The 27,079-nt window shown below is 37.9% G+C and overlaps 1 protein-coding gene across 1 annotated transcript in view; it reads right to left on the reverse strand.

Moving 5' to 3' along the window:
- The window catches only part of PCSK5 (proprotein convertase subtilisin/kexin type 5), a 256,481-nt gene that overhangs the window by 28,467 nt on the left and 200,935 nt on the right, over window positions 1-27,079 (reverse strand). The window contains exons 21-24 of the mRNA XM_075021033.1: window positions 19,579-19,681; window positions 15,631-15,767; window positions 13,447-13,644; window positions 13,035-13,103 (exon numbers count right to left, since the gene is read on the reverse strand). Of these exons, the coding sequence (XP_074877134.1) occupies window positions 13,035-13,103; window positions 13,447-13,644; window positions 15,631-15,767; window positions 19,579-19,681 (507 nt within the window). The remainder of the gene's footprint in view (window positions 1-13,034; window positions 13,104-13,446; window positions 13,645-15,630; window positions 15,768-19,578; window positions 19,682-27,079) is intronic.

Below are 27,079 nucleotides of genomic sequence, written 5' to 3' on the forward strand. Positions count from 1 at the left end.
TTGGTTTTGCAAGTAGTTCTAGCAATTTATTTATGAGGTGTAAAGTTTTACTCAGAAATGCTGCAGATCTGTGAAAATATTCTCTTTACTGTTTAGAGCACAAACAGAAACAGCAATCACCTGATCTAGTATTATTTCTATTAGATTTTATGTTGACAGGAAATACTCTTAAAATATGAAAATATTTTCTCTGAAGTCTTCCTTTACTTCCAGATAAAAGACATGTGGTTTGTCCAGGGCTTCTTTTTGAATGATTTCTGAAACTCTAATATTGTTTCTGAATGAGGACACTTCCTGAGATTTTTTTTTTCCCCAAATAATTTGTGTGGTTTTTTTAACTTACAGTGTTTATACGGTATTGTTAGGAGTCAGGTTGATATGATGATAAATAAGTGTACTTATACCTTTTGAAAATTATTTTAGTATTGGGACATACAGTTCTTATGCTTCATTAATTCAAAGAATAGAGTACACATCAAAGAGACATTGTTAAAACTGCTGGGGTTGCTTGCAGCTTTAGTAACGAACTCTCCATGTGCTTTCTGGCTTTTATGAAGAAAGGACTCTTTCCCCTCTTGCCTGTGGGAGGTTCTGATGACATTTTTCTTTCCTAACTGCCCTCTCAGTTCTGCCTGTATGGATGGCTATCTATATAGCTCAATTTGAGACAGATCTCAGCAGTAATTGCAAACATACACACAATGTCTGGTTGTCCTCTCAAAGAGATTAGAAAAATTAAGTAATAAGTAAAGACCATGTATTTTGAGTTGGTTTAGGATCTAAAGACCATGTATTTTGAGTTGGTTTAGGATCTAAGAGAAAATATCTAGGAACAAATGGGTAGAAATAGTTTGTTTAGATTGTGGATTGGAAAACATATTGTGGAGAGAGAAAAAAAATGTATCACAAATAGCACTTGCATTCTGCTGCTTACACAAAGTTTAGACAGAAGTGGTAATAGTAAATACCTTGTTTGAAGGCCACAAATTTCATATGAATAGCTGGTTTGCTGTATTTCACTTGGGAATGCACTGAGTCTTTCTTCAAACCTAAGATTTTGGAGGTGGGGGGAGAATTTCTTGACAATTTTGCAAAATGAAAACATCATTGGACCAGTGCGGCTGAAGTTAATTTGCCAATTTGTCTACTATACTATGTTATTTATCAACCCTTACTGAACCATTGTTCTTTCTCGTAAAGACATATCCAGTAAATAGAAGCTCTACCACCTTCTCTACTTAGTCATAGTTTCTGAATTTAAACTGTTGAGGAATAATGAACATAGTTTAGAAAGGAATGCAAAGAGGACAACTGTCTGATAGCAGGCAGAGACAAAACTAAATATGGAACTATTCCTGTAATAGCGAATTTGATATTTAACATATGCTATGTTTCCAAAATCTTGGAATGAATTATAAGAGTTAAGTAAGTCTAGGGAATTTTGTGGATATATATGTGCAGTTCTTCAACAGTGGCTCCTTTGAAATCTGCCACAATCAATTCTTGGACTAGCAGTAACAAACATCCTATATTCACTGAGACCTTAACTTGCCCATAAAATGATGAGATGTCTATGGCATAAAGTGTGTTGGTTGGTATGTCATGCTCCAAAAGACTTCTTGTCATGAGAACTGCTAATATTTTATCTATATTTTACAGTTTCTATTTGCATTGATTTCCACTATTTGAGCCTATGCTACTGTTTTGAAGACAGAAACAAAAGTGATCTTGATAGCAATGGAAACAACATTAAACCAATTTTAAAATATAAGGCCTCAGACACAAACAAGTCCTCTGTGACTTTCTTTTAGAGAAGTAAAGATCATCTAGAGTTAATAGAAAAAGTAATTTGGTTTCTTTCCTTGTCTGTAATAAACTGATACTCGCGTTCCCTCCTCCCCTCCCACCCCCCTTCTCAATTACAATACATTTGGAGTGCAGCTATGTTATAACACAGAATAGGTACGTGCAATGATTAAATATTGGTCAAGCGCCAAACATTCATGCATTCTGTTGGAACTCTCCGATTTGAAATGAATTAGTGTCTTTTTCTACTCTGGGAGGGAAGTATGGGCATTAGCATTACAAGCATAGCATTGTTGCGCTGGAAGGGTATTTTTGCTCAAATATGTAGAGGAACACTGTAAGTGATTTTTTTTGGTAGTATTACTTACTGTAGAGACTTAATGAAACAGTTATTACATAAATTCATCTGTATTAAAAATGTGCTCCAGAGCATTTTGGAAATTCTTGTCACTGTTTCACTATGTTTGAATGTTCATGGTATTTAGACAGACCCTAATTCTGGAAACTTTACATGGCTAGCCCACTGTATTTTTGAGTAGCACTTACTCAAAGTATCCCGTCTAATTAGACCCAGATCTTGCAATGACTTGTATGCATGCTTGACTTCCTTATCTACAGTGTACAATAAAGCTAGGAGTTGAAGTTAAGTGCAAGGGTACATTTTGCAGGATCTGTATTAGACTGTAAGTTTTATTTTAGCTTCCTGTTTTGTTTATGAACTTTTTTAAAAATTAAATTTTTTGAACTACTTATTGGCTAAGCTGCAAGCCTAGAATGTGCTGAATACACTCAACTTCTTTTGCATTCAGGAGAAGTTTAGGATATTCACTGCCTGTGACTTAATGCCTGGTTTACCTTTCTTTTCCAGTTGAATTAAATACAATGACTGAAAATGATTTTATATTACATTGCAGTTTTTCTTTAAGGGCCAGCCTGCAGTATTTGTTTAATTTCAACAGTTACTGCTAGATTTTATTTGCCTTTTACATTCCCCTGAACAATAATTTACCATAATCTAAAAAAAAAGTACTATAAATTGTAATATATCACCAACAAGAGTAATTATATATATTAACTACCTTAGACCACTTTTTTCTTTATCTTTTATGGCATCTCAATTAAAATAACTGAAATGTATGATCCAAATATAACAAGATTTTTGACTAGACATAGGCCTAACTGAAACCTCAGCTGTCAGCCTTAAAAATGAAGATTTCTGTTGTGGAATCAAGACCTCTGGTTTGGATCTTCCAGCTCATGTAAGAAGGTATTTGTTTGCCTGTGTCTTTTCTGTTGGTTTTTCACTTTTTTTCCTTTTTCTTTTTCTTTGTGTGTGTGTGTGTTTTGTCAGTAAATCAGCTGCATCTTCTTTCTTCTGATTTCTGACATTATAATTTATTTTGACAAGTCATATTGCCATGAAGTGGGACAAAGAAGAGATTGTGAATTCTAACCAAGGAAGGAACTAGATTCCGCTGTCAGTTAGATTTATGGGGGGAAAAAAAATGGCATCAGTATTTGCTTTGGCCAAAAACTATAACTTTGGTTTAGCCAAGATAATTTAATGAATTAAAATTATAATATTTTTGAGGCATAAAAGAAAAAAATACTTTGAATAGACTTAATCTGTTCCAAAAATATAATTTTACTAAAATTACCACTATTTAGTTTTTGTTTTTATGTTTTTGTTTTAAATTAAAGCTACCTTTAATTAGGATGAAAATGAGACAAATAAAACCAAAAAATGTTTTGAGTGTTATTCTTGCTGTAAAGCTGGTTAACTTAAAAAATTTACACAGCTCTAATCTCAATTACCTTACTCTAAAAGAGGAATAATGTCAATTGCTGTTATTGTATTTCATTGACAAAATAAAGGGAATGAGGCATATTTTCCTGTTCAAATAAGGATTTTAATATGTTGTAGTTAGAAGTAGAAATGAAGCGCAGATAAGATGAACTGAAACCAAAGATTAACATTATAATATGCATTACCTGAAATAGTTCAATTGTTTGTATGACTGAGGTGAAATATTGATAAATACATAAATACTTGTATCTATGTTGATAAATGCGTCAAATTTTGGGACCGATTTCACTGAGGGAAAGTTATGAGATCAGGAAACTTTAAGGAATAGAAAATTTTTAAAACTGACTTAAAAATTAAATATTGGGTCAGAATGCTCTAGTCTCTCACCAGGCATAGCTGACCAGTGCTGTAGTGAGATTTACACAGCACGTGAAGCTCCAAAATGTGGTATCAACCAGAGAAGTTATTGCTTACAGGGCTACGAAGGGCTAGTGGTTCATTCTTACTCCTATTAAAATAAAAGGTAGGAGTACTTCAACAGAAATGAAATCAGGAGATCAGCAGTACTATCTAACAATTAAGAAAGGGCATTCAGTTTATTTGTCTTAGATTTTATTCTATCACTGGGATGTTATGTTATATTTTGTTCTTACTCTACTGGCCATTGTTTTTGCCTACTAAAATCTCAGTGTGATGATTTCAAGAAGCATGAAAGATGCATATTACTAAAACTGAACTTTGTGTGTTGAGGTGCATTTTCTGAACACACTTATTATGCTGAGATGGCCCCTTAGGTTTGAATAGTTTCTTACTACATAGGTAGTTCCTCTGAGTGAACAACATTACCCAAAGAGTGCTCTCTTACAAGCAAGAATGCAGACTGTGGGCCAGAGGTCCTACGTTTACACCACAGACATCAGGGCAGGTTTTACCACTAATTTGAACAGCTGGATTCTGCTGGTCCTCCATTAACAAAACATATTTATGCAGGAAGGACTCACGTAGGAAACATCTTCTCTATATGGGGAGAATCCAAGATTTGCACTGCTACAGTCAATAAGTGGTTTCATAATACAATTGCTTATTTGAAAGATCAAGACCTTGAGCTTTAGGCTGATATAAACCCAAAGAACTGAAACAAGTACGTGTTGAGGTAGAGTTGCTTGACAAGAAGAAAAGAGAAGAGAAGAGAAGAGAAGAGAAGAGAAGAGAAGAGAAGAGAAGAGAAGAGAAGAGAAGAGAGAAGAAAACAGTTCCAGTTAGAAGGGACCTGCAATGATCATCTAGTCCAACTGCTTGACAAATTCAGGACTGCCCAAATGTTAAAGCATGTTATTGAGGGCATTGTCCAAATGCCTTTTAAACCCTGACAGGCATGGGGCCTTGACTACCTCTCTAGGAAGCCTGTTCCAGCCTTTGACCACCCTCTCAGTAAAGAAATGCTTCCTAATGTCCAGTCTAAACTTCCCCTGGTGCAGCTTTGAACCAGTCCCATGTGTCTTATCACTGGATCCCAGAGAGAAGAGATCAGCACCTCCTTCTCCACGTCCCCTCCTGAGGAAGCTGTAGAGAGCAATGAGGTCAACTCTCAGCCTCCTTTTCTCCAAACTAGACAAACCCAGAGTCTTCAGCTGTTCCCCAAATGACATGCCTTCTGGCCCTTCCACCAGCTTTGTTGCCCTCCTCTGGACACATTCAAGGACCTTCACATCCTTCTTAAATTGTGGGGCACAGAACTGCAGACAGTATTCGAGGTGAGGCTGCATAATGCCAAATACAGCTGGATAATCACCTCTTTTGACCGTCTGCTTATACTGTGTTTGAGGCAACTAAGGATGCGGTTTGCCCTCCTGGCTGCCAGGGCACAGTGCTGCCTCATACTAAACCTGCTGTCAACCAGCACCCCCAGATCCCTTTCTGCGGGGCTGCTCTTCAGCCACTCATCACCTAGTTTTTACTTGTTTCCAATGTTACTCCATCAAAGGTGCAGAATCCAGCATTTCTTGGTGATTATAAAAAACCAAAGTTCTGGCAGAGGCACCAGGCTTGGAGCCAGGTGTTGATGTCCTGGGCTCACCTGTTTCTTCCAGTGTCTGTCCCCTTTACTGGGAGGATTGAGGAAAATACAACTTGTGCTCCTGAATCCTTCAGCATTCTTCCCAGGATACTGAAATCTCTTTTGATTAAGCTTGGTCTTCTTGTTGAAACATCACTGGTACCCACTTGAAAGAGCAAGGGTAGGTAATAATTTGAAGGCTGTACTAACCTCATCAGTTTTCTGGTGACATCTCTGATCTGGGCCCCAGGGAGGCAGCAAACTTCCCTGAAAAGAGGGTCTGGTCTGCAGATGGTTTAGATTATGTTTGTTTTAATGTATTTGTTCTTCAGTAAGTCCAGCAGAATGATTCAGCAGCTGACATTTTGTTACTGTTTTGATTCATGAAGCTCCTGAACTGCAAATTGTTGAAGGAGTAGCAATACATGCTTTGTTTGTCTTTGTAATTTTAGGAGTACATTCACTGTTTGGTCAGTGGCTACTGAGCTGGGCAAACCTTTGGTCTGATGCAGTATTTTTCTTCTGTGCTCTTATTTCTACAGAGAACTCTAAACTAAAATCTGGAGTATTCTGTGTTTGCAGAATGCATAGTTCACTCTCATATCTTAAGTTTTTCCAGTGACTTGCCCCAAGCCTGGATTTTAGTCAGGAACTAATTTTCTTTCTCAGAGAAAGAAAAATTTCAAAACCAGAATGTTTTCTTTAATACATACATCTTGCACCTTCAGTGTGCAAGGACATTTTCTTTTACCTATACTCTAGAAAGACAACATCCTCTAATGTAATGTTCTGCCTACACTGAAATGTCAGTACTGAAAATCAGAGAAAAACAGTTCCAAATCTTGCTGGGCATTGTTTTTGCACAGGTTGCATATTCTCACTCCAGAAGCCTGTGGAAACAAGTCCTCTTATCTGCAAATATAAAACCTATTCTGCAAGATTAACCTCTTGAGGAAGATTTACTCTGAGATAAAAAAGGATTCTTATCATAATTTTCTCTGGCATTTTGAAAGCCAAGGTCTATTCATCATCAGGGAAGGTTTGAAGAAATGAAGTTTTCCTTTGTGTTTCTTAGGTTGCTATGGGAACCAGATCACTCTTCACTCATTAATCATAAGCACAACCGCCAGAATTGCAATCTGTACCTGTAAGCTTGAGTCTGTTCACAGTGATGCCCTTTTAACTATCTTACAGGTTCCTTAAATCTTCTCCAAATACCTTTTCTCTCACTCCCACTGCCTTACAGACTGTATTTTCCCCCCATCTCACTGTGTATAATGGATCTTGTGGATCATTTGCATGTTATTTAATCTCACTTCTGCCTTTATAGCTGTATGTTTGTACAGATACCTTGTAATCCAGACCAAACCAAATAGTTAGGTTCTGGATGACTTTTGAGAGTTAGTCAGGCTTTACCTTGCTAAAAACACTTGGGCCTAAATGCCTATTTTGCAGGTTCTTATTCTCAGGGACACTGCTCCTTGGAGTTTCTCAGTGTTTGTCTCTTCCGTAAGGTAGGTTTTGAAAGAGAAAAGTGCGATGGTTATTCTGAACATTCTTCACTCTGCACCCTCACTGAGGAGCACTTTATTCTCAGTGTTAGCTTTTGAAAATAGTCCTGGTGCAAAGGTTGGAAAAGCCACCTTGTGCTACTCTCTGCAGAAACCTGCATGGGTCAAAAGGCGATATATATGGTATTTTGCTACATGGAGATGAAGTAATCTCTGGGAAGCAGTGAGAAGTATTCATATCATAACACGCTGTACTTTTGCAAGCTGGGTGAGGTGAGTGGAAGTGAATCAGTGAGTAGGTGAGTAAGAATTGGATGAGGAATGTGTAGCTCCATGGGAGGACACTGGCAGAAGGCAAATAAATTGGGAGAATGCCTGACTTTCACAATCCATTCTGAGAGGAAGACCTGTCCTTCTGTTGATTCCTATGAATTTATCAATGATCCACTTGAGCTCCATGTGTTGCAAATATTTAGCTCCTCAGTGAACTAGGTGCTCATATTTAGCATTATTGGTTAATGGTGTGGCAGTTTCTGCTTGTGAAGTGTACATATGCAAGTCAATAGATATCAGAGAAGTTTGTCACTTACTACCTTCATAAGTATTCATATTTTGTGTCTGTTCATTAGGTAGGTGCAAAAGGGCAAATGCAAATTGTATTATTAGAAAGAGAGCGAGAGCTAGAAGTGTTTGAGAAAACACTTTGGTCCATGTGTTGTATTTTAGACATATAAATGAGACCCAGGATTGTTATGTTCTTGCATTGTATTAACTCTGAAATTCTCTTAGAACAATTACTTTAAGTGGCTCAAATTCTTCAGTTTTACCTTATTTTTTTTCTCTTCTCCTCAGTGTCGGTTTATAGCTGACTGCTTTCTAAAAAGGTAAGTTTGACTCTGAAGAGTTTCTGAAACTCATTACAGTTTTAAGAGTCCAGAGAAAATATTAGTGGTATTCTGAAGTGATCTAAATCTATGACTAAGTGAACTCACACTGAGACGTGGAAGGTAGATGCTGCAATTGCACAAAGAAAATCATCCTCCTTAATGACATTGCTTCAGCAGAACTTTCTTTTTCAAAAGTTGCCTTTGCAGAGGAAACTGTATTTAATTTTGTAGACTTCATGGTGTTTTCTGGTGCCCACCAGAAGACAAGTCATCAAAACTTAATCATGGCCTGATGGTCAGAGGTAATGAAAACCCACAGTGCCCATGGATCTATCTGCATCAGAGGGAGAAATAATAGCTCATTACTGCTCTAGAAAGTAGGCCTAGAGTGTTCAAAATTGGGTTATGAGAACTGAGGTACCAAAATCATAAAGATAATCTTGGAAGTGTGGACTTGAAATTTATTCAGCACAATTTCTTAGACACTTCACCTGTCCAATTTTGTGTTTGCATTTGCTTGCACAGCAGTAGGAATGTATTTGAAGCTTGCAAGAATTTAGGATTAAACATACATATTGAAGTAGCCCTTAAGACTTGACTTGTCTTTGGCTCTCACTTCAGATTTCAATGCCTGTGCAAGAGTCTGCCTTTCAGATCTCATGGGATGCCGTGCACTTGAGCATGTCAATTGGGTTAGTATGGCAGCAAGCAGAGGCAGATGCATTCGAGAGCATGTGGGCAGAAGAAGGTAGGGAGGTGAACCCTGCTGTGCACAGCCATTGTTTTGACACTGTGTACACAAAGCCATAGATCCTTTTGGGATTAGTGCTGTCTAAGGCAATTTTCATGTTACATATCCCAGGACTTGACAGTGTCTACAGGCAGAATAGTGTCTGTGAGCATTAAAGATTCTTTATCTCCTTAAAATATGAGCAGCCTCTGAATTAATGAAGTGAATCAGAAAGAAAAGTATCGCCTGAATTTAAAAGAAAGCATCATCTGTATTTAAACTACAAAGACTTATCTGTCCTTGATTAAGCCTCTCTGACAGTTCCTATCTTTGCTTTTAGACCTTCAATGTAGATATAGTAAAGATATATTGCCACAATGGAGCCCTAAAACAAAACCGGGTCCAAACTTGGAGGGAAACAGACAGATTTTACTTCACTCCCTGAGGATCCCAGAAAATATTACAACACTGTCAATCTTCTACCTCAGTATCCTCATGCCTAGCGACCAATAACCTGCAGTGTTACTTACTGGGCAGATTTTACATTCTTCTCTGAAATGTCTGACATGGGATGTAAAGTATCAAACCGATATAAAAGTATGATACCTGTGTCTTAATCTGTCTGTAGGTTCACTACTGATCAAGAAGAGAGATTTCCCACACAGTCTGCCTCCATTACTTGCTCTATTCTGCTGGTACCTGGCATCATGCCAAAAGAGACTAATTCATTTTCTTGCCTGCACAAAGCAGGACAACATTGCCCAAGACTGCAGGAGGCGGTTTGATCTATTCTTTGGTTCCCTGTGAAAAATTTCTTTGGCCAAAAATTCAGGCTAATAGGAAAACAGGCAGTTCAGTTATCTTAATTAACACATATAGCCCTCCTTAAAACTAGATCTGTGTCTACAAAAAAGAAAAAAAATCAATTAAACTTTGTAATTTGTAGGCAGTAAGAGAATCACTTGCATTTCATTGCTCTCAGTTTACAATGCAATGTCACTGTGGTCTGCTACTCCTTTTTAAATTCACACAGCTTCTATAAGTGACGCAGCACTCAGTATAAACCAAAGTAGTTAATTATTTTTATCTCTTACAGTATATATTAAAGATCTCAAAGCACTTCAGAAAGAGCAGGTGCCTGATGACTTTTTGCAAGAGAATGGTCTTAAGTCTTTTGCAGATCCATAAGTATGCACAAAATGTATTTGCATTTGTATATGAATAACTACTTTTCAGTATGTGAGCTATACAATTTTGATTCCAATTGCTATGATTACTACATTTTGCTTCCTCCTTTTTTTTTTTTTAAATAGACCATTCCCCAGGGCTTTCTGCTGTACGTCTAGTAGAAATGTTCATAGCATTGGAATGCTTTTCCTACTCCTGCTCTACAGTTCTTACTCAGATTATATTCCTCAGTGGTGTTGAAAGGAAGATAGGACAGAGACTGTGAAATCATGCAGCATTTGCTTAATTTTAAAAAAAGAGTCTGTATAAAGACCATAAAGATGAGAAACTAAATGTGTCACATTCCATATTTTATCACCTTGAAATTTTACTATTTTAAGTTATTTTTATAGCAGTGTAATCTCTTTACAGTTTCCAAAATAATCCATTTCTTCTAAGAGACAGGGAGTTCAGATTTTTTTTTTTTCAGAAGTCTCTCTATATATCAATTTTCTGATAAGCTATGAGAAACCTATTACTGTACTCATCTATGAATGAAGTTATTGGTATGAGAAAACTCATTGAATATTAAGTGCAGAAACACAAGTGAACAGCATCTCTACCTGATTAATTTTAAGTTTGAAGTTTACAGGTCATGCTTTATTTCAGGAACACATGGTAATTTGCAAAAGCTGCTTGGGGTCTTGCTATTAGCCCACTGCTGTGCTTCTGTTCCAAGTAGAGCTAACATTAAACCAATCTCTTTGACTCTCAATAGTATATGAATCGTAACTACCAAAGAGTTTCCTTAATAATATGCCCTTTACCAAACTCTGGCATCTTAGTACTTCCGACTTTACTTGGCAGTGAGAGTTAATACAGTCTTTGTTTTACCTGCATCCATTCTGTTGATCTTTGAAGCTTTTAAAAAGCCCATTTTAAATCAGAACTTTGAGTGCAAGAACCTGAGAGTAAATATGTAGTGAGTATTATGGATGATTAATATTTAGGAGATGAGTGATCTTCTGAAGACAAAGGCGAATGAGTGCAGCTCCTTTTTCTGTATGCCAGGTGCCCATGAACAATCTTGCAGTCTCCTTATGCAGGCTTATTAAGGTCATATACAAACAAAATCAGCCTCTGAGTTACTTGCAATGGTTATTTTTAAGAGAAGTTGCTATTCATAGTGCATTTCACCCCAATTCAAAGCAAGGATTGGCACTAAACAGTTGCAGAAGAGACAGAAAGAATTTTTAGTCACAAGTGTTGTAAAAAGCACTGAAAATATTACCATAGGAAAGAAAGTAACATCTGATAGCAGCAAAAAAAGATTGGTATTGAAGCAGATTCTCTCCCTTAACTCCTTTGCTTCTTTTTTCTCCCCACAACCAAGCAGGCAGCTGACATGAATCTGGTTAACATGCCATACAAAAAAAAAGACCACAGTGTAATTGCAATCATATTAAAACCTGGTCCCTCCAGCTCTTCATTCAGCAATATTGAAAGCTACAGGGGTAGTCACAGAGGAAAGCATTAGGCTTGACTGCATTCATGCAGAATGGCTGGCCACAAGAGTCATAGGGAGTGTCATGGTATAACATATTAGATTGGATGAGTGGTAGAAAGAAGAAAGTAGTATGTGATGAAAATCCTTACATAAGTTTGGCATGCACGAGCATTTATGTTGGTCTTGTTTCCCCGGGAAACATATTGTTGACACAAAAGCAGAAAGAACATTGTAATAGCTGTGACTACTGGTGGGAATTAATTTCTGTTGGTTTTTTTTGTTTGTTTGTTGTTTTATTTTTTGTTTTGTTTTGTTTGTTTGTTTGTTTATTTTTTCTTATGGGTTTTCTTTCCTGCTATTCACTCTCCTTTGTATAGCAACATTCAGTCTCCTGGTACTGAGGATAGTGCCTATTAAACCAGGCTCCAAAAGACAGGGAGCAAGTGGGAGAAACCAGAGGGCCCAGTGTGAACTCCTCTGTCTGTGGAAATCTGCTGAATTCAGAGAGGGGATGGAAGGTCCTGGTGGTCTCTAAGTTTAGCACTTAGCAAGTAGTAATTCCAGATAACTATTTGCAGATCGGTGACTTCCTTTAGATTTGCACCAAAAGAAGTAAAGCTTAGGTCTACTTTTTTCTTCTGTATAATCTTTCACGGAGATTTTAGCAAAGTCCTACTTTCTGAAATATAGATGGTCTTATCAAAGCATCTTGGCACATCAGTACTAAGTTGGGCACTACTTTATCTAAACTCTGTGCTTTCTTAAGAAGAAATTTGTCTAAGTTTGCAAGTGGAATGCCTTTCTGATGAGTCACCCTGTTGCCTCTCAGTCTTGAGTTACTGATCAGTTGTACTGCTGTCCATATAGCCACAGGAAATAAAATTTTCTTAATGTAAACACAGTGGAAACAATGAATTGCAATGTCTTTTGAACATTTTCAATCCTCTGTGAAGGTGAGCTATTGAGATACAGATTCAATCAAGTTCAGCAAGTTAAATGGCATTTATCTGAAAACAGCAAACTGTGTGCCAACATCGTATTATGTTGAGAAGCAACTTTTTTTTTTAATCAAGCATGAAGAATGAATCAATGTTTTAGTATTTTTTTAGGGCAGTAGCATTGCTATTGCAGTGACTTGCTCTTGAATGAAATTTAGAGTCTGTCCTTATGTCTATTTCCTTAAAAAAAGCACAGGCTAATGATCTATTTTCAGGCCTAGAAAATTTGAACATCTGTGATAATGTTCTGTGTCTGATAATGTCTTCAGAAAGTCAGTATATCTCTCAGCCTAAGTGTGGCATTCAAGCAGGAAAGAAAAAAAAAACACTGCAAAGGTTAATAGCTAAATTAATACAAAAATATTCTTATTTATGCTGGAGAGAGAATTTAGAAATGGTGTTAAAAAATACATACACTGGGAAAAATACAGTTTCCTTGGTGAGAGAATGCAACAGTGACTAATTGCTCAGCAGCCTGCACATAGGCTTGTGAGAAAAGAGAGAGGAGGAATAATTTTTCCCTACCTTAAGAATAAGGATAAAGGTTCATAAAGGGAATATTTACCCAATATGCAGTTCTGGCATCCATCTGAACATGATATGCAATCTTCAGAGTCAGGATCTTCCACTTCACCTGTGTTTTGCAAATCACCAATTTTGGGTTAATTCTAGATAATGGAAGGCCAACATTTGGAAGCACTCAGCAAGGTTCCCAGAAACAAACTTTATTCAAATCCAAAAAGGAGAAAGACAAACAGCAATTTCTTTTCTCATTTATTCTTGTGTAACTCCACTCAACTGGAGGAAAATACTCCTATTTTACATTAACTTGATATTAGAAGAGAATCAGACCTGGAGTTTAAGGACCTCAGGATCAGGTGTGATTGTATATTACAAAATAGGAACCACGACCCTCAACCCGATTTCTGTAACGAATTAAATAGAATATTTGTTAACTCCTGCTGAAGGATGCTTACCTTCTCTACAACTATGCTTCTGACATATGTCTTGCATAAGGTAGTAGCCTCTGAAACATCTTTTGCAGTGGCTGGAGTTCAGGCACACCTCACAGTGTGCAGGGCAAGCCATACAGGTATGCTCTGAATGGTAGTGACCTGGAGGACAGCTCTCTCTGCACTCCCCATTATACAGGAAACGTTCGATCCCTCTTCTATCTGTGTGGCAAACAAATAGGAAAAAATGTTAGCCATAGAGGACATTTGGGCATAAGATTCAGCTTTATGAATCACTGGTGCTGCAGCTGATGAGAATTAATATTGTTCACTGACTGCTAGATTTGTAGTTTTACACCAGATGAGCTAAAATGTATAAAAGTTTCAGGACATCAAACCTTCCACATTCCTGGAGATTTATGGCATTTAAAGATTTCATGCTAATGACTAATTACTGTTTACATCCATCAATCTAATAAAATAAGAATCAAGAGATTTCCATTACTGAGTTCCCTTTCAGTGAACATACAAGTATTTGTACTGTATTGTACATGCGGATGTAGAATTGCCATTAGGAAAGCAAAGCTGTCCACTTCATCTTTGGAAAGGATCAGTCTGTGTCCATAGTAGATTAAACTGTAATGCTCATCCTAGTCACAGCTAGAATCTGGAATAGTTTAGATTTGAATCTAAATAGCAAGTGTGCATCTATTTGCTATCATCAGAGCAGTAGCATTCTCTAGTGCATGGGGAACTGGGAGGTCCCTGCTTCAAGTTCTTCTGAATGAAGGAAACCTGTGAAGACACCTGCAGCTCCATGTGCCATGTGCTGCAACATGGGGATTTTTCTAATGGGTTACCCTACAGAATAAATTATATACAATAATGTGCTAAGTGCTAAGTTTTAACTATAGAGCAAGAATTCGCTTACCATAATTTATTTCTGAAACTGCAAAGAAAGTAGGTATAATAGGAATAACTGCTGCACCATTGCAGAAGTATTCAGACTTTGTTTCTTTTACTTTTCACATACAAATCTTTAGAATGGTCTTTTCCAGCCTCCTCAGGGTGTGACTCTCATCAGTGTCTTCATTTCTTGATACACAGAAATACAGAAATTTATATTGCTGTCCACCACAGGGAGAGACTTGGGGAACAACTATACAAAAGTCTCCCTCGCATTGGACCTGAAGTACCATTTGAAAACTTTGTCTACTCAGTCACATTTCCCAAAGTGAGAAAGTCAATCACATCATCAGTATGACAAATTAATGCCAGTCATACTAGTGTTTTCTTGTGATCTAGACACTTATTACTAAATAAAGCCTGGGCCATTAATTATTAGGACTGAAATGAAAGTAGCAGCTGAAAAGAAAAAGGCTGTTAATGCATTGTCAGTCCCCAGAAAAAGGTCACCAGAAAATCCTCTTTATTAAGTGAATTGAGAGTCAAATCTTACATACTCATTTCCAAGGACGGCTCAGGCTCGTTACACATACTTGTATGTAATAGCCTCAAGTTCTTCAGCCATCAGATGTTACAGAGGTGAGAGGGAATAATTTTTAAAATGGAGCTTCAAAAGGAGAAAAGTTGCTTTTTGGAACAACCACAACTTTAGCTATATTACCCTCTATCTCAACCTAAGCTCTATAAAAATGTGTCAGAAAGACGAGTTTCTATGTGTGTTAGTGGTAAGCTTCTCTTTGCAGGCCCTGGTTGTCCAGCTGTAGGGACACAGCAGTCTGTGGTGAAACCCGTCACACGTTTCCTAGCCTTCCCCAGAGAGATGTTTTGGAAAGCTCCCTGGCTCCCTGCCTGCTTGTGCAAGCTTGCTCCATTTCAGTGTAGCACATACTGTGTAGAGGCTGGAGGAGGCATGTATGGAGCTTTGTTTTCCGGAGGCAGGCTATGTAGGTTTTCTGTCCTTTTTTTCCTGTGCTACTCTTTCTGTTTCTGTTAATGTAGCTCCTACTCAAAATATACAAGGAAAATGCATAAAGATGCAAGGACAATGCAGAGTTGTGTTTTCTTGTACTTTTAAAAAAATAAATTGTGTTCCAACTCCCTTCAGGGTTAAAACAAGTTCATGATGCAGATCAGTAGCAAAAGCACTGTTTATTTCATTAGCTCTAACAGCTGAGAGCAGAGGGAAAAGGAAACTTGGAGGCCTAGGAAGGGGAAAAAGCTGCAAGAGGAAATCTTTCTTACCTGTTCCACAAGCAATGCATTTGTTAGGTTCACTTCCACTGCAGTCCAGGCAGGTATGATGGCACAAATGACATTGTCCTTTGAATTCAAACTTTCTTCTGGGACATTGCATAACACAGCGACCATCGTCAAAGACTCTTTTGTGGCAGAGAGAGGCATAATTACAAATTTAGCAACTATTTGTTCTTTAAATAAAGCTAACAAGAAACCCAAAATGCTCTTCTTTCTCTCTATTTACAAGAGTCCTTGTACTTTACGCCTTCATTTTCCTGATCTTATTTATAATATTTACTAAGTGGAAAGTCAACCACGTTTTGAACCTGGATCTTAGACTTCAGAGATTAGGTTTTTTTCCTGAGATTTTTCTGAGAAAAATCACCTTTTGGTCCTGTACCTAGATGTCCTTCTACCACAATCCCTGCAGTGGTTACTTATGTCTGATAGATGGAAAGCAAGACTTGATCTTTCTCTGTGAAGGAATGATCCACCTGTTGAAGTTTCCTATTAGTTTTACTTTAAAGTCTTCCTGTGAGCAACATTATGGCTTCAATAAAATGACTTTCTACATAAAGTCAAATATCTATCTGAATCTTGGCCTTTAGGAGATGTATTTTTAGACTTGCATATCTGCAAACACTTAGGAGTTTTGCTGCTAAATGTTCTCCTTTTGCTGGGTAATTAAACATTTGGTAGAGAATCCTTTTATGTGATGAAAATTTCTGGTCCTTTTTTCACCACTATTTAATGTTTACTGGTTTTAATCTGTATGGGAGAAAAGTAGAAAAGCATCAATACAGATATGACTATTAAAAGAATATAAAACAAGTTGGGTAGAATTTGACAGTGTTTTCAACATTCAGAAAATAAGAGAGGAGAGACTGTAATCTTCCACACTTAACTGTTTTTACCATTTTGGTATCTGAGGACTTAGAACTCAATTTCTAGAGAAGCTGAGCACCATTCAGGATCTCAGTACAGATTTTGAGACTATCAGCTTGTCTGTACACCTAGGGAACAGTAGGCTTTCCATAACAATAAGATAGTGCATGCTTCCTTGGAGCCAGCCAATGGCATTAGAGAATGTCTGCAATATGCCTTCATAAATTTGAGTTGCTATGGTCATTGTCAGATTTATTCTGAAAGAAGAGGAGAAAAATAATCTGCAAAGTTGTCATGGTTTAACCCCAGCCAGCAACTAAGCACCACACAGCCACTCACTCCCCCCCACCCAGTGGGATGGGGGAGAAAATCGGGAAAAGAAGTAAAACTCGTGGGTTGAGATAAGAACGGTTTAATAGAACAGAAAAGAAGAAGCTAATAATGATAATGATAACACTAATAAAATGACAACAGTAGTAATAAAAGGATTGGAATGTACAAATGATGTGCAGGGCAATTGCTCACCACCCACCAACCGACACCCAGTCAGTCCCCCAGCGGCGATTCCCCTCCCCCACTCCCCCCAGTTCCTATACTAGATGGGACGGCACATTGTATGGAATACCCCGTTGGCCACTTTGGGTCAGCTGCCCTGGCTGTGTCCTGTGCCAACTTCTTGTGCCCCTCCAGCTTTCTTGCTGGCTGGGCATGAGAAGCTGAAAGATCCTTGACTTTAGACTAAACACTACTGAGCAACAACTGAAAACATCAGTGTTATCAACATTCTTCCATACTGAACTCAAAACATAGCACTGTACCAGCTACTAGGAAGACAATTAACTCTATCCCAGCTGAAACCAGGACAAAAGTTAAAAACCAATTTTGTCAAATAGTCTTTGAAACCATTTAAAATTTACCATGATTGGAAAATTCTAGGCTTATGGAGTGCGAAGATGGAAGAATAGGCTATCATGCAAACAGCCTTCCTGAAGTGCACGTAACAAAGAAAACTTAGGAATTGATTAAAAAGACTTGTGAGGCTCAAGGCAGGCTGCTGGAGGGAATCAGGGAGAAGATTGTGTGGGAATATGAAGTATTCAGTAAAGATGTATTTCTGCTCTGGAGTCTGACAATAAGATAGTCCTATGCAGACTGTAGCTCATATAGCTATACCTGCATGTTTAAGAGCTCTTCTGCTTGGTTTCTTTGCAAATGGGACAATGTGACAGAAGTACTGGAGGTAGCTATGCTTATATAACATGCAAATATTACTGTGTTTTATTACATGTGCTGGCTGCAATGATAGCCATCCTTACAAACAGCTCACACAGTGGTAAAGTACATTTGTCTCGCTTTCTGTTATGTTGTCCCTAATGGAAGACACCAGCAGGTCAGATCTTGCCAGTAACTTTTGTAGCTCAAACAGTAGCTCAGACAGGCAAGGAATTTTGTGAAAATCAGTTTGGCTGGACAAAAAACTACGATTCCATAATTTTTTAAAAACAGGTAACAGCATTTTGAATTGTCAAACAAGATGATCTGACAGTGATTTTATTATGAAATAAGGTGACATCTACTGCTGAATTTTCACAAAGAACAGGGATTGTTCAGTGTTTTTGTTTTCACATTATTTTCAGTAATTCCCCCCAAAGTCTTTTCACACTTTCAAGGAGGAAAGGTGTTCCCCTGTAGGAAAGCAGTACTGCTGAATTTTAGTCTGTATTATCTAATGGCCACTCATTATTGTCTTCAACAGATACCACGTGATTTAGGATTCTGTCAATTAAACAGGTCTATTTCAAGTACATAATGAATAATGTCCATTGGAAGGATTTACTCTTTAGCCTCTGGGTGAGATTTTTCTGTATTATTATTTCTTTTACTACTGACTGTCATACTATGACTTTTTCTAACAGCTTTTATAATGTACAGAAGGAGTATAGAAATCTTTTGGAAACCTTAGATACCAAAATTGAAAACTGTTAGAGGATTTGTTATAAGGGAGACAGAAGCACCTTTCCAAAACTCACAGAGACCTTATTACTGCAAACACCTAGGTGGTTTTGCCTAACGGTGTTGTTCTGTACCTTCCTTGTTTTGCAAATATCTCTGTGCAAAGTTCACAAAATAGGTTGCAAGGAAACACAGACAGTCTAATTTAAATGCAATTGTGAATTGGAGAAATCCAGTCTGCAGTCCAAAATTCTGCCCAGACTTCCTGTGCTAATGCCATTTCTGACGTAACACACCTTAACTTAATACTATTTCCTCAGTTATGAATTTGTTTGGACTCCATTGGTCCTGGTGTGTCTTTTACTGGTGTAGTCACATCATAGATATTTGCAAGGTAAATTGTAGGATTGCTTGGGTTGTTTTTTTCTGTGCCTTACAGGACCTGATTCTGATTTCATACCACTGTAAATATCAGCTGAGAACAATGCAATCTGACAGAACCACAGCTATCAGTGCAAGAATAAAGCTATTGGTAGGACATGACTTTAAAACAAGCAGACTCCTGGAATAGGTGCAAGATGACCTAAACAGAAGCCTCTGATCTGCAATGTCCTGTGGAAAAGCTTCTTTCTAGTTCTGTTCACTCCTTATGGCAGGTTAGAAAAATCAACCTAACTTAAAACACCCCAGTTAGGGGTTGATGTTTAGGTGCTATTAATATCTCCCAAACTAGCTGATTGCTAGCCTCAGTGTCCGTATTCAAGCCTTGTGCCAAGCTCCATAGCTCTGTACAACTACGGATGCCCTAGACTCTTGTTAAATTTATCGCTGTTGTGATTCTAGCAATTATGGTTTTGAAAGGATGACAATGAAAGAGAGACTATAAGAGAATTTTTTTCTGTATCTGTGGGAATCAACTGCCTAAACATCAACTGCCCATGTAGCCAACTGTCTTGTTCAGATACCACTTGTCTTCTCACTTGCCTGGGTTTTGCTTGCCCTAACCATTGCTTGCTTCTTCAGTTGACTCTGCAAGCTAGTGCTTAAGACCATATAGCCACTTCTGCAGATGATGAGGCAAGGTCTTTGTGCTGCAAAGCGCTAGGAGACAATCACCTTGTGAATGGGCAGCTGATGCAGTTGTCCGGCTCAGGTCCAATGCACATCTGACAGGATGCTTCACACAACTGACATTCTTGAGAATCATCGAGGTATTCCCCTGGTAGAAAAAAGTTTTTTTATTTCAGATCAACATCTCACATTTAAAAAAATGATTCACCAAGCCAGGCTGGAAAATACAATGAGTAAAAGGAATTAGATCTGTTCTGATTTACTGAAATGAGCATGTTTCCCTGTGGTATCAGGAAAACAAGTACTGGCCTCCGTGGATACTCAGAATTAGTAGTTTCTAGTCCTTATTTATTTATTTATTTTTATTTTCCATGTGAATCTGACAGTGATTCTTGTTGTTTGGGTTAATGCTATTTCTTTTGCATCAGTTGAAGTAATGGAACTCCTTAAAATTCACCATGGAGAGTTACATCAAAACCAGTGCTATCTAGCAGTATTCATTACCTAATGTCCTTTGGTGAAGCTGCAGCATGCTCCTGATTGCAAGCTGCTGCATAAAGAGTGTGCTCTTATGGGTGTGGAGTACGCTATGTGAGGAGGAGGACTTGAGTAAGCTTCCATTAGTCAGAGACATGTTGGTGACTCCCAAACCTCTAGCTAGATCATCTGTTGTCCCCCTCCCAAGCTGCTGCTGGAAGACTCCACACCTAAAAGCTCTCATTTAGGCTGAATGAAAATTTGGTGCCCAAACACTTGAAAAAAAATATTATGTAATAAGAATTATTGCCTTAAAACTGAGATAAAGACATAAACACTTTCAGATCATGAATACACTAGTACTACTATGGCACTGAAGTGCAAAGTTTGCCTCTTTATTTACTGAATATTAAGCAAAATATTGGTGCAAATGGGTAAGCTGTATGCTTCACAACTGTCAGAGCAGAGATATTAATTTGGTAAGTAGCATGAATACTGTATCTGTGTGCAGCATTGTGTGGGGACAGTAAATCCGTTTATCAAGCAGTTTTATAAAGCTCAAGATTGGGTCTTTAATGTCAGTTTGCTGTGGGAAAATTTATTCTAACTGAGTATATATATTTGAGAGAATTGGCTGTTCCTTTATTCTTAAGTAATGGAAGAGGTTGGGCAGAGAGTCCTATATAATACATAAAACCTGCAGTTTCTATGGATACTTCAATATGGAGAAACTCTTTCCATTTGCATTGCTGCTGGGAAATCCAGATTTGGCAAACGCAGTGAACTTTAGGAGTCAAAATACAAATGTGAAATGACTTGGTTTTGGCTCAGTTGCAATGAGTTCCTTACATTGAAAAGCAAAGGCACTGTACCAGTAACTATTGCTCTAAGTGTAAAATGATGTAGGAAAGAAACATTTTCTAAAATACTGCAAATTATGTTCTCTATCCCTTGTGTTTTCTACTCCATATTAATCTGTATTAACAAATTTTATAATAGTTGAAATATCTGGTATGAGATATAACCTAGGATAGTACTTATCATTCTTCAGGGGAGAACAGTATAGTTATAAAGTTATACCAACTGGAATGCCCAGCCAACTGTGGGTGAAAGCTGAGGTACCCAAAATGTAGGTAAAGATACAATTTTTGTTTTGTAAAGGTTTGCATGTCTCCTGAAGAATGCAAAAATGTAAAAGACAAGCCAAAAGCCAGTGACAGAGCCACAGAAAACACAAAGACAGTGCTCCTCAGAAGCCTAGGATCAATGCTAAGTGGGAAGAAGTTCAGAACTGGAAGCAAATGAACAGTCTCTTGATGAGATCAGGGAAACAGAAATCTTTGTCTGCATACATATGCACACATTTTTATAGTTCTTATTATCCAAACAGCATTTTGTATATATATTTACATGCATTTATGTAATCCCACAGATGCCCATATAGGCCTTGAATTGTGTAAATTGACGTAATTCCATGGAAGTGGTGTAGCTTTTCTGAACTGCAACACTTTATCTGGTATGATAGATTACTTTATGAAGCACTAATGATAAAAATGTTATAAATTGTATAGTTGTTTGACATAGAATTGAGCAGGATTCTGATTTTTTCCAGATATTACTGAGATTAAACATTGTATTGATTAATAACTATCACAATACAGAGTATTCATAATTCTCACTTTCTAGAAAAAAAGACTGTGGCCTGCTGTCCAGTAGATCAATAGGTCACTGACAGATTTGCTTAATGTAGGCCTCTTGAGCCTTTCTGATACATATTCAGAGGGTATAACATGGAAACCCATGATCTCAGATGCTCTGTGAGATTTTAAAGTATAATTTGATACAGATATATATATACACACACATATATATTTGGACAATACACAACCCTGAAAAAATACAGTACCTGCAAAGTCTTCCTATTGCAGGTTTGGTGGCTCAGTGCTTTATACTAGTGGCTTCACATCACTGGGAAATCTGTCAAGGCAATGTTACTAAACAATTGCTTCTCTGATCTTGTTTTGTGATACGTGTTAGAAAAACTTCTTGTTTCTCCTGTCCTTCACTTTATTTGCCCCCACTGCCTGTATGCTTATCCATTGGACCTGAGCTACTAATTCATACACCTCAGCTATGCCCACTCAAATCCTTCCCACATGGTAGAAGTGCTTAATTTTAAAAAGTTTTTCTTATTTCTTTGTAGTGCCTTTCATTGGAAGTGCTGTAATGGATTTCAGCTGTGCTGGAATAGTGCCAAGAAGACTAGTTCTCTGCTTACTTTATCCTCCAAGGTGAAGCATTTTAAAGCATACTGTTATAAGAATGTGCACCAGAAAATACTTACATATTAGGCCCTCTGAATTGCAAGTCACATCTAGAATTGTAGATCTGCCACTAAATGTTAACAAAATAGTTTTTAGTGGATATTTGAAGAGTTAACACTGAAATGCAACTTTAAAGAAGACTTTTAAACTATTTCAAGTGGCAATGTAACTGTTTGCCAGAGTTTCTTGTGGGTGATAAATTTCTTTACAAATCTCGCTAGATAAATACTAGTAACCAAAGACTCAACTCTCTTTTTTTTTTTCATTTCTTCTGTATTATATGAATAAGGCTATGTTAACAGACATAATGCCTCATAATGGGAAGATTTTCATGTATAATTTTTTGTGTCACTAGTTAGAAATGTTTAATTTAACATCTGGGCCACATCATGTTGTAGGCTGTGCCTTAACTGCATACAAGAGCCCTACACTTACGCTGAGTTTCTGTCAGTTGATATGATGAATTTTAAAATGAGGTAAGGACTATTGTCTCCCATTAAGGAGGGAGAAAAACTAAGTTGCAGTAAGATCATCAAGTTAGGGTGTATTAACATACTAGAACCTGTCTCTCCTGAGTTCCAGACTAGAGCACTATCATAGTTGCCAGGTCGTTGCTATGTCTTTGCATAAGTAGTATTAAGTGTACAGCCCTTACCTTGTCACTATTTCTTTCCTGCTTTTCAAAAGGTGTGCCATTCATTGACAGCACAGGGTGTTTCAGGAGACCAGTTAGATGAAGGTGTGAAGTTTCCTTGTAAGTTAGGCCTGGAGATACATGGTTTTATCTGCTGGCAGTCATAAATGAATCTTTCTCTTGTAGCCTCCCCATGAGAGTTAGTCACTGCAAGTCACGTGTTACTTTGCCACTTTTCGCAATCAAAACATCACTTTGTCTAATTTAAAAATGCTCATTGGTTATCTTCTATAGCATTGATCCAGTGACTTTTCTTTATAATCAATGAAAAAATGATCTTATTTTCTCCCTTTTGCTTGTTTACTTTCATGGGAGCCTGGCTATGGATTTTGTACTTGGGCTTTTGTATGTAATCTTATGGATTACAAAGGTTTCACAAAGCGGATAACAAAACATTGATCAGAATTGTTTTTCATCAATCAGCAGTGAGAACCAAGAGGATTCTGTCTTAGGGAGCTCTCTACTTTTTCCATGTTCGGCCTTGATACATTTTATTTTGGCTGGTTTGTGGGATCAGCTCCTTGAGTTTTGCTGAAGAAGTATTTATCCATAGAGCTTAAATCCATAAGGAACTTAGACTAACCTGCATATAACAAGCCATTAAAATTCACCCTTAGGATTCCTCATAAAGTTACCCCTCTGTTTAGCCCAAAGCTTTAATATTTGATAGATTACAGTTCCCTGAAAAAAATCTTGTCTTCATCTTGGAAATGCTAGGACATGGAGATTATGGCATTTCCTTTCCCCTGAATTTTGGGCAGTCATATAAATTTGAGCCTAGTTTCCAATTATTTGTTTAGCTTCAGCTTTCAGTCTCCTGCTAATTATTCTCCACTCAGCTGTTTTACACAATGACCAAATTTCTGTCTCCCTATGTGGATGTGCAGAAGGGACAAAGAAGATAGCCTTCATGGGCAAAACTTTGGGGTGCTATGATTTGAGGTGATCAGAGGGATTCAGGATTGGAAGTCATCTTTTCAAAAGTGCTCTAGGCAGCAATGAACCAGAAGGCTGAAATTAGGATGTTGGTTCCTAAGTCACTGAAGCTTCCCCTTGTGCCAAGGGACAAAGCAGAACTTTGAAAAGGGCTGAACATCTCTTCCCTGAACAGCGGTGTGTGGAGTAGAGTGTGATATAATGATTTTAGGATGAAAGGGCCTTTTGTTGCAGGATTAGCTGAGATCACACAGAGCCTTAGGTTAGCTTTAGTTGTGACAGGCAGGAGAGAGGCGACTGCCTTTATCAATAACACTATCTTACACAGCCCTCTATTCTTTCCCTTGCAGAATAAAAATATTTACATTAGCCAAAGGTGCCTTTTTTGCTGACACAAAGGGATTTTTTTACCCTCTTTCTTCTGTGTGTTTCTTCCTTCATTTCTATGTAGTATTTATACAATGGTTGTTAGAAACCCATTGAAGAGCCAGAGCCCTCAGGGATACTGAGCGAGCATAAATAGACTCCAGAAATATATTCTTTTAGCATTTTAAAAATCAGATTTAAACCTCCATTTGTAGTAATTTTTTTAGCATTTTAAAAATTAACTTTAAACCTCCATTTCTACTAATAATGTGGATGCCTGCAAGTAAAAGCTGGCTGGGATCAGGGCTTCTCCCTTGCCTCTGTAAGCACAAAGGTCAAAGCCTGGTAAGGTTTTCTGCTGCTCACCTAGAGCCTGAAATTTTACAGTCCTGTGAGAAAGTGGGAAGGGGAATGGAGTAATCCCAATCTGTATTGCTAATGCTTTGTTCTGTACCCTTGTCACTTCTTGAAGGAGGGGCAAATACTACAGCACTCTCAAAAATTTTAGACTGACAATGGAAAAAAATCTGTTTAGCCTCTCCATTTCTGGAGCTTCCCAGCTGGAAATTTCCCTGTCTGATCTTGTCAAGCTTCCTATTTTTTGTGAAGCTCAGTAGCTGGGAATTTCCTAAAGGGCAGTGGAATGGAGGTGCCTCAATCTCACTGAACATTATCTCATCATGCTGATAGTACTGCTTTGGAAATCCATGTAGTTTCCTGTGAAATACGCAACAGAAAGGTGGAAGCTGACTGTATACATTGAGTAAAGCTGGTGTTATCTGCAACTGAGCACATTAAAGATAGGATCTTTCAATGCTGGAGGAAAACACATGTCATATTCCAGAGTTAACCATGGTAGCATGATATCTCTCTCCTACGTTGCACAGCAAGGAGTATGTAATTTGTATACACACAGGCTTCCCTGTCCACAGGATTTCTGCAGTCTGACTTGGATAGACATAAACTTGAAATGGGAAGAGCTGGATGTCTCAGGGCAGTGTTTCAGTGGTGTCATTTGTCTTAAATAGAGAGACCCCTGCACAGAGCATTTGTACTGAAGATCTCCAACTTAATCAGGATGTGAACACAGATCTGCTGATCTGCTGATAACTGGGCAGATTTCAGCAGGCAAACTATTGTCCCAACAAGATAAAACAACATAGATTCATACTGCTAATCAAGTGCAATTTCTGTTTAGTTTGGGGACATGAGTACATATTAAAGCCCAAAAGAAATCTACCAGAAAGATAAAAGTTTATCTCCTTGGAAGTAAGGAGCAGACCAAATAAAGTCTTTTAATGAAAGGTATAAAGGAGTAAATTTTATTTCTATCTGTCACTCTTCAGCCAACTCAATACCCTTACAATGGTGATCTCCCCTTGCTTAAAATCTCTGCTGGTTCCTTGTAGCCACTATAAGCATTTCAAGAAAAGCCAAGGTGATCGCTTTTGATGATTACCCTGGAAAGCACTGGCCAGGATGTTCCCTTTAACAATCACATGCTCCATGCTGAGGGTGTAGAAATGGGTAAATGATACAGCCCTTCTAATTCAGAAATAGCTGGAGAGAGGCTCTGTGGTGCCATTTGGCTATGGGAGCAATTTGAACCCTATTTTCAGCCTTGGGATTGAAAGTGTTCAAGGAGGCTGTGCTAGAGGCAGACCCAGAAAGAGCAGCATTTACACCAGTTCAGTATGGCCTTGCTCTTGGAGTAAGAAAAGGGGCTACTTTATTTGGAAATCAATATTTGAGTTATTTCTGTCTTTTGATCCAGTGGCATTGCACAGAACAGCACATTAGCGTGGTCATAAGCACTGTGGCTGGCAGCAATGCAATCCATGGGGACTGGCAACCAGGTGTTAGATTTTCCTTTCAACCCACATCTCAAAGAACATCTGCAGGCATCAGGAGGAGGGCAGTGGGCAGACCGAGGACAATTGTAAATGGAAAAGATATGCAGTATTATCTGCATTACGACTATATCACATTAGTCACGCTCCAGTGAACATTCAGTGCTGTTATTGAGTTTGCATGATGGAGCCACTAATTCTCCTTGGGTAAATAAATATTCACCGCCTGTCAAGGTTCTAGCTTCTCCCCCCCTAGGCTGGTTGGAAAAAAGGGTATTTAATCAGCTCATTGCGTAACACCATAAAGCAAAGATGTCTACCGTGTTTTGTGATGGGACAGTATTTTTTGCTTTGAAAAGTGATGTTTTCCTGGAAAACCTTCAACAAATCCATCCCCCAAATACTGAGAAACACTGATAAATAAATGATTGTACAAGGGGCATTCTTCTAAGCTGTGTCTTGCCCATGTTTGGCAGCAAATGCATAAGCTGCTCATAAAAAGGAGATGTAAGAAAAATCAGCCTTTGGTGTGGTACTGAAAGGCTGCATTTATTGCTTACTGGAATTTTTTTTTTTTTAACTGCTCAGAGCCTTCTCACCATAATATGCTTTCCTTTGGCTACATTTCCCATGCTAGAAGTGAAAATTGGCTCTGTTTTTATGCAATAAATATTGATTTCTAATCCAGAAAGAAAATACTTCCAGCATCGTTTCAATCATAGTGTGGCTATTAAAATATAATTCTGTGGTGGTGTCTGCTACCCTTGCGCAGCAGGTGTACATTACTGCAGTCTCTCTAGCTTTATCCTGAGGATTTCAGAACAGTTTCCCTAGTAAGACCCCATGTTACTGTGTTCTGAGACTTCACAGAAATGTCCCAGGACTTCAACAGATCTGAA

Source organism: Buteo buteo, chromosome Z (assembly GCF_964188355.1).
Source record: "Buteo buteo chromosome Z, bButBut1.hap1.1, whole genome shotgun sequence".
Lineage (NCBI taxonomy): Eukaryota > Metazoa > Chordata > Aves > Accipitriformes > Accipitridae > Buteo > Buteo buteo.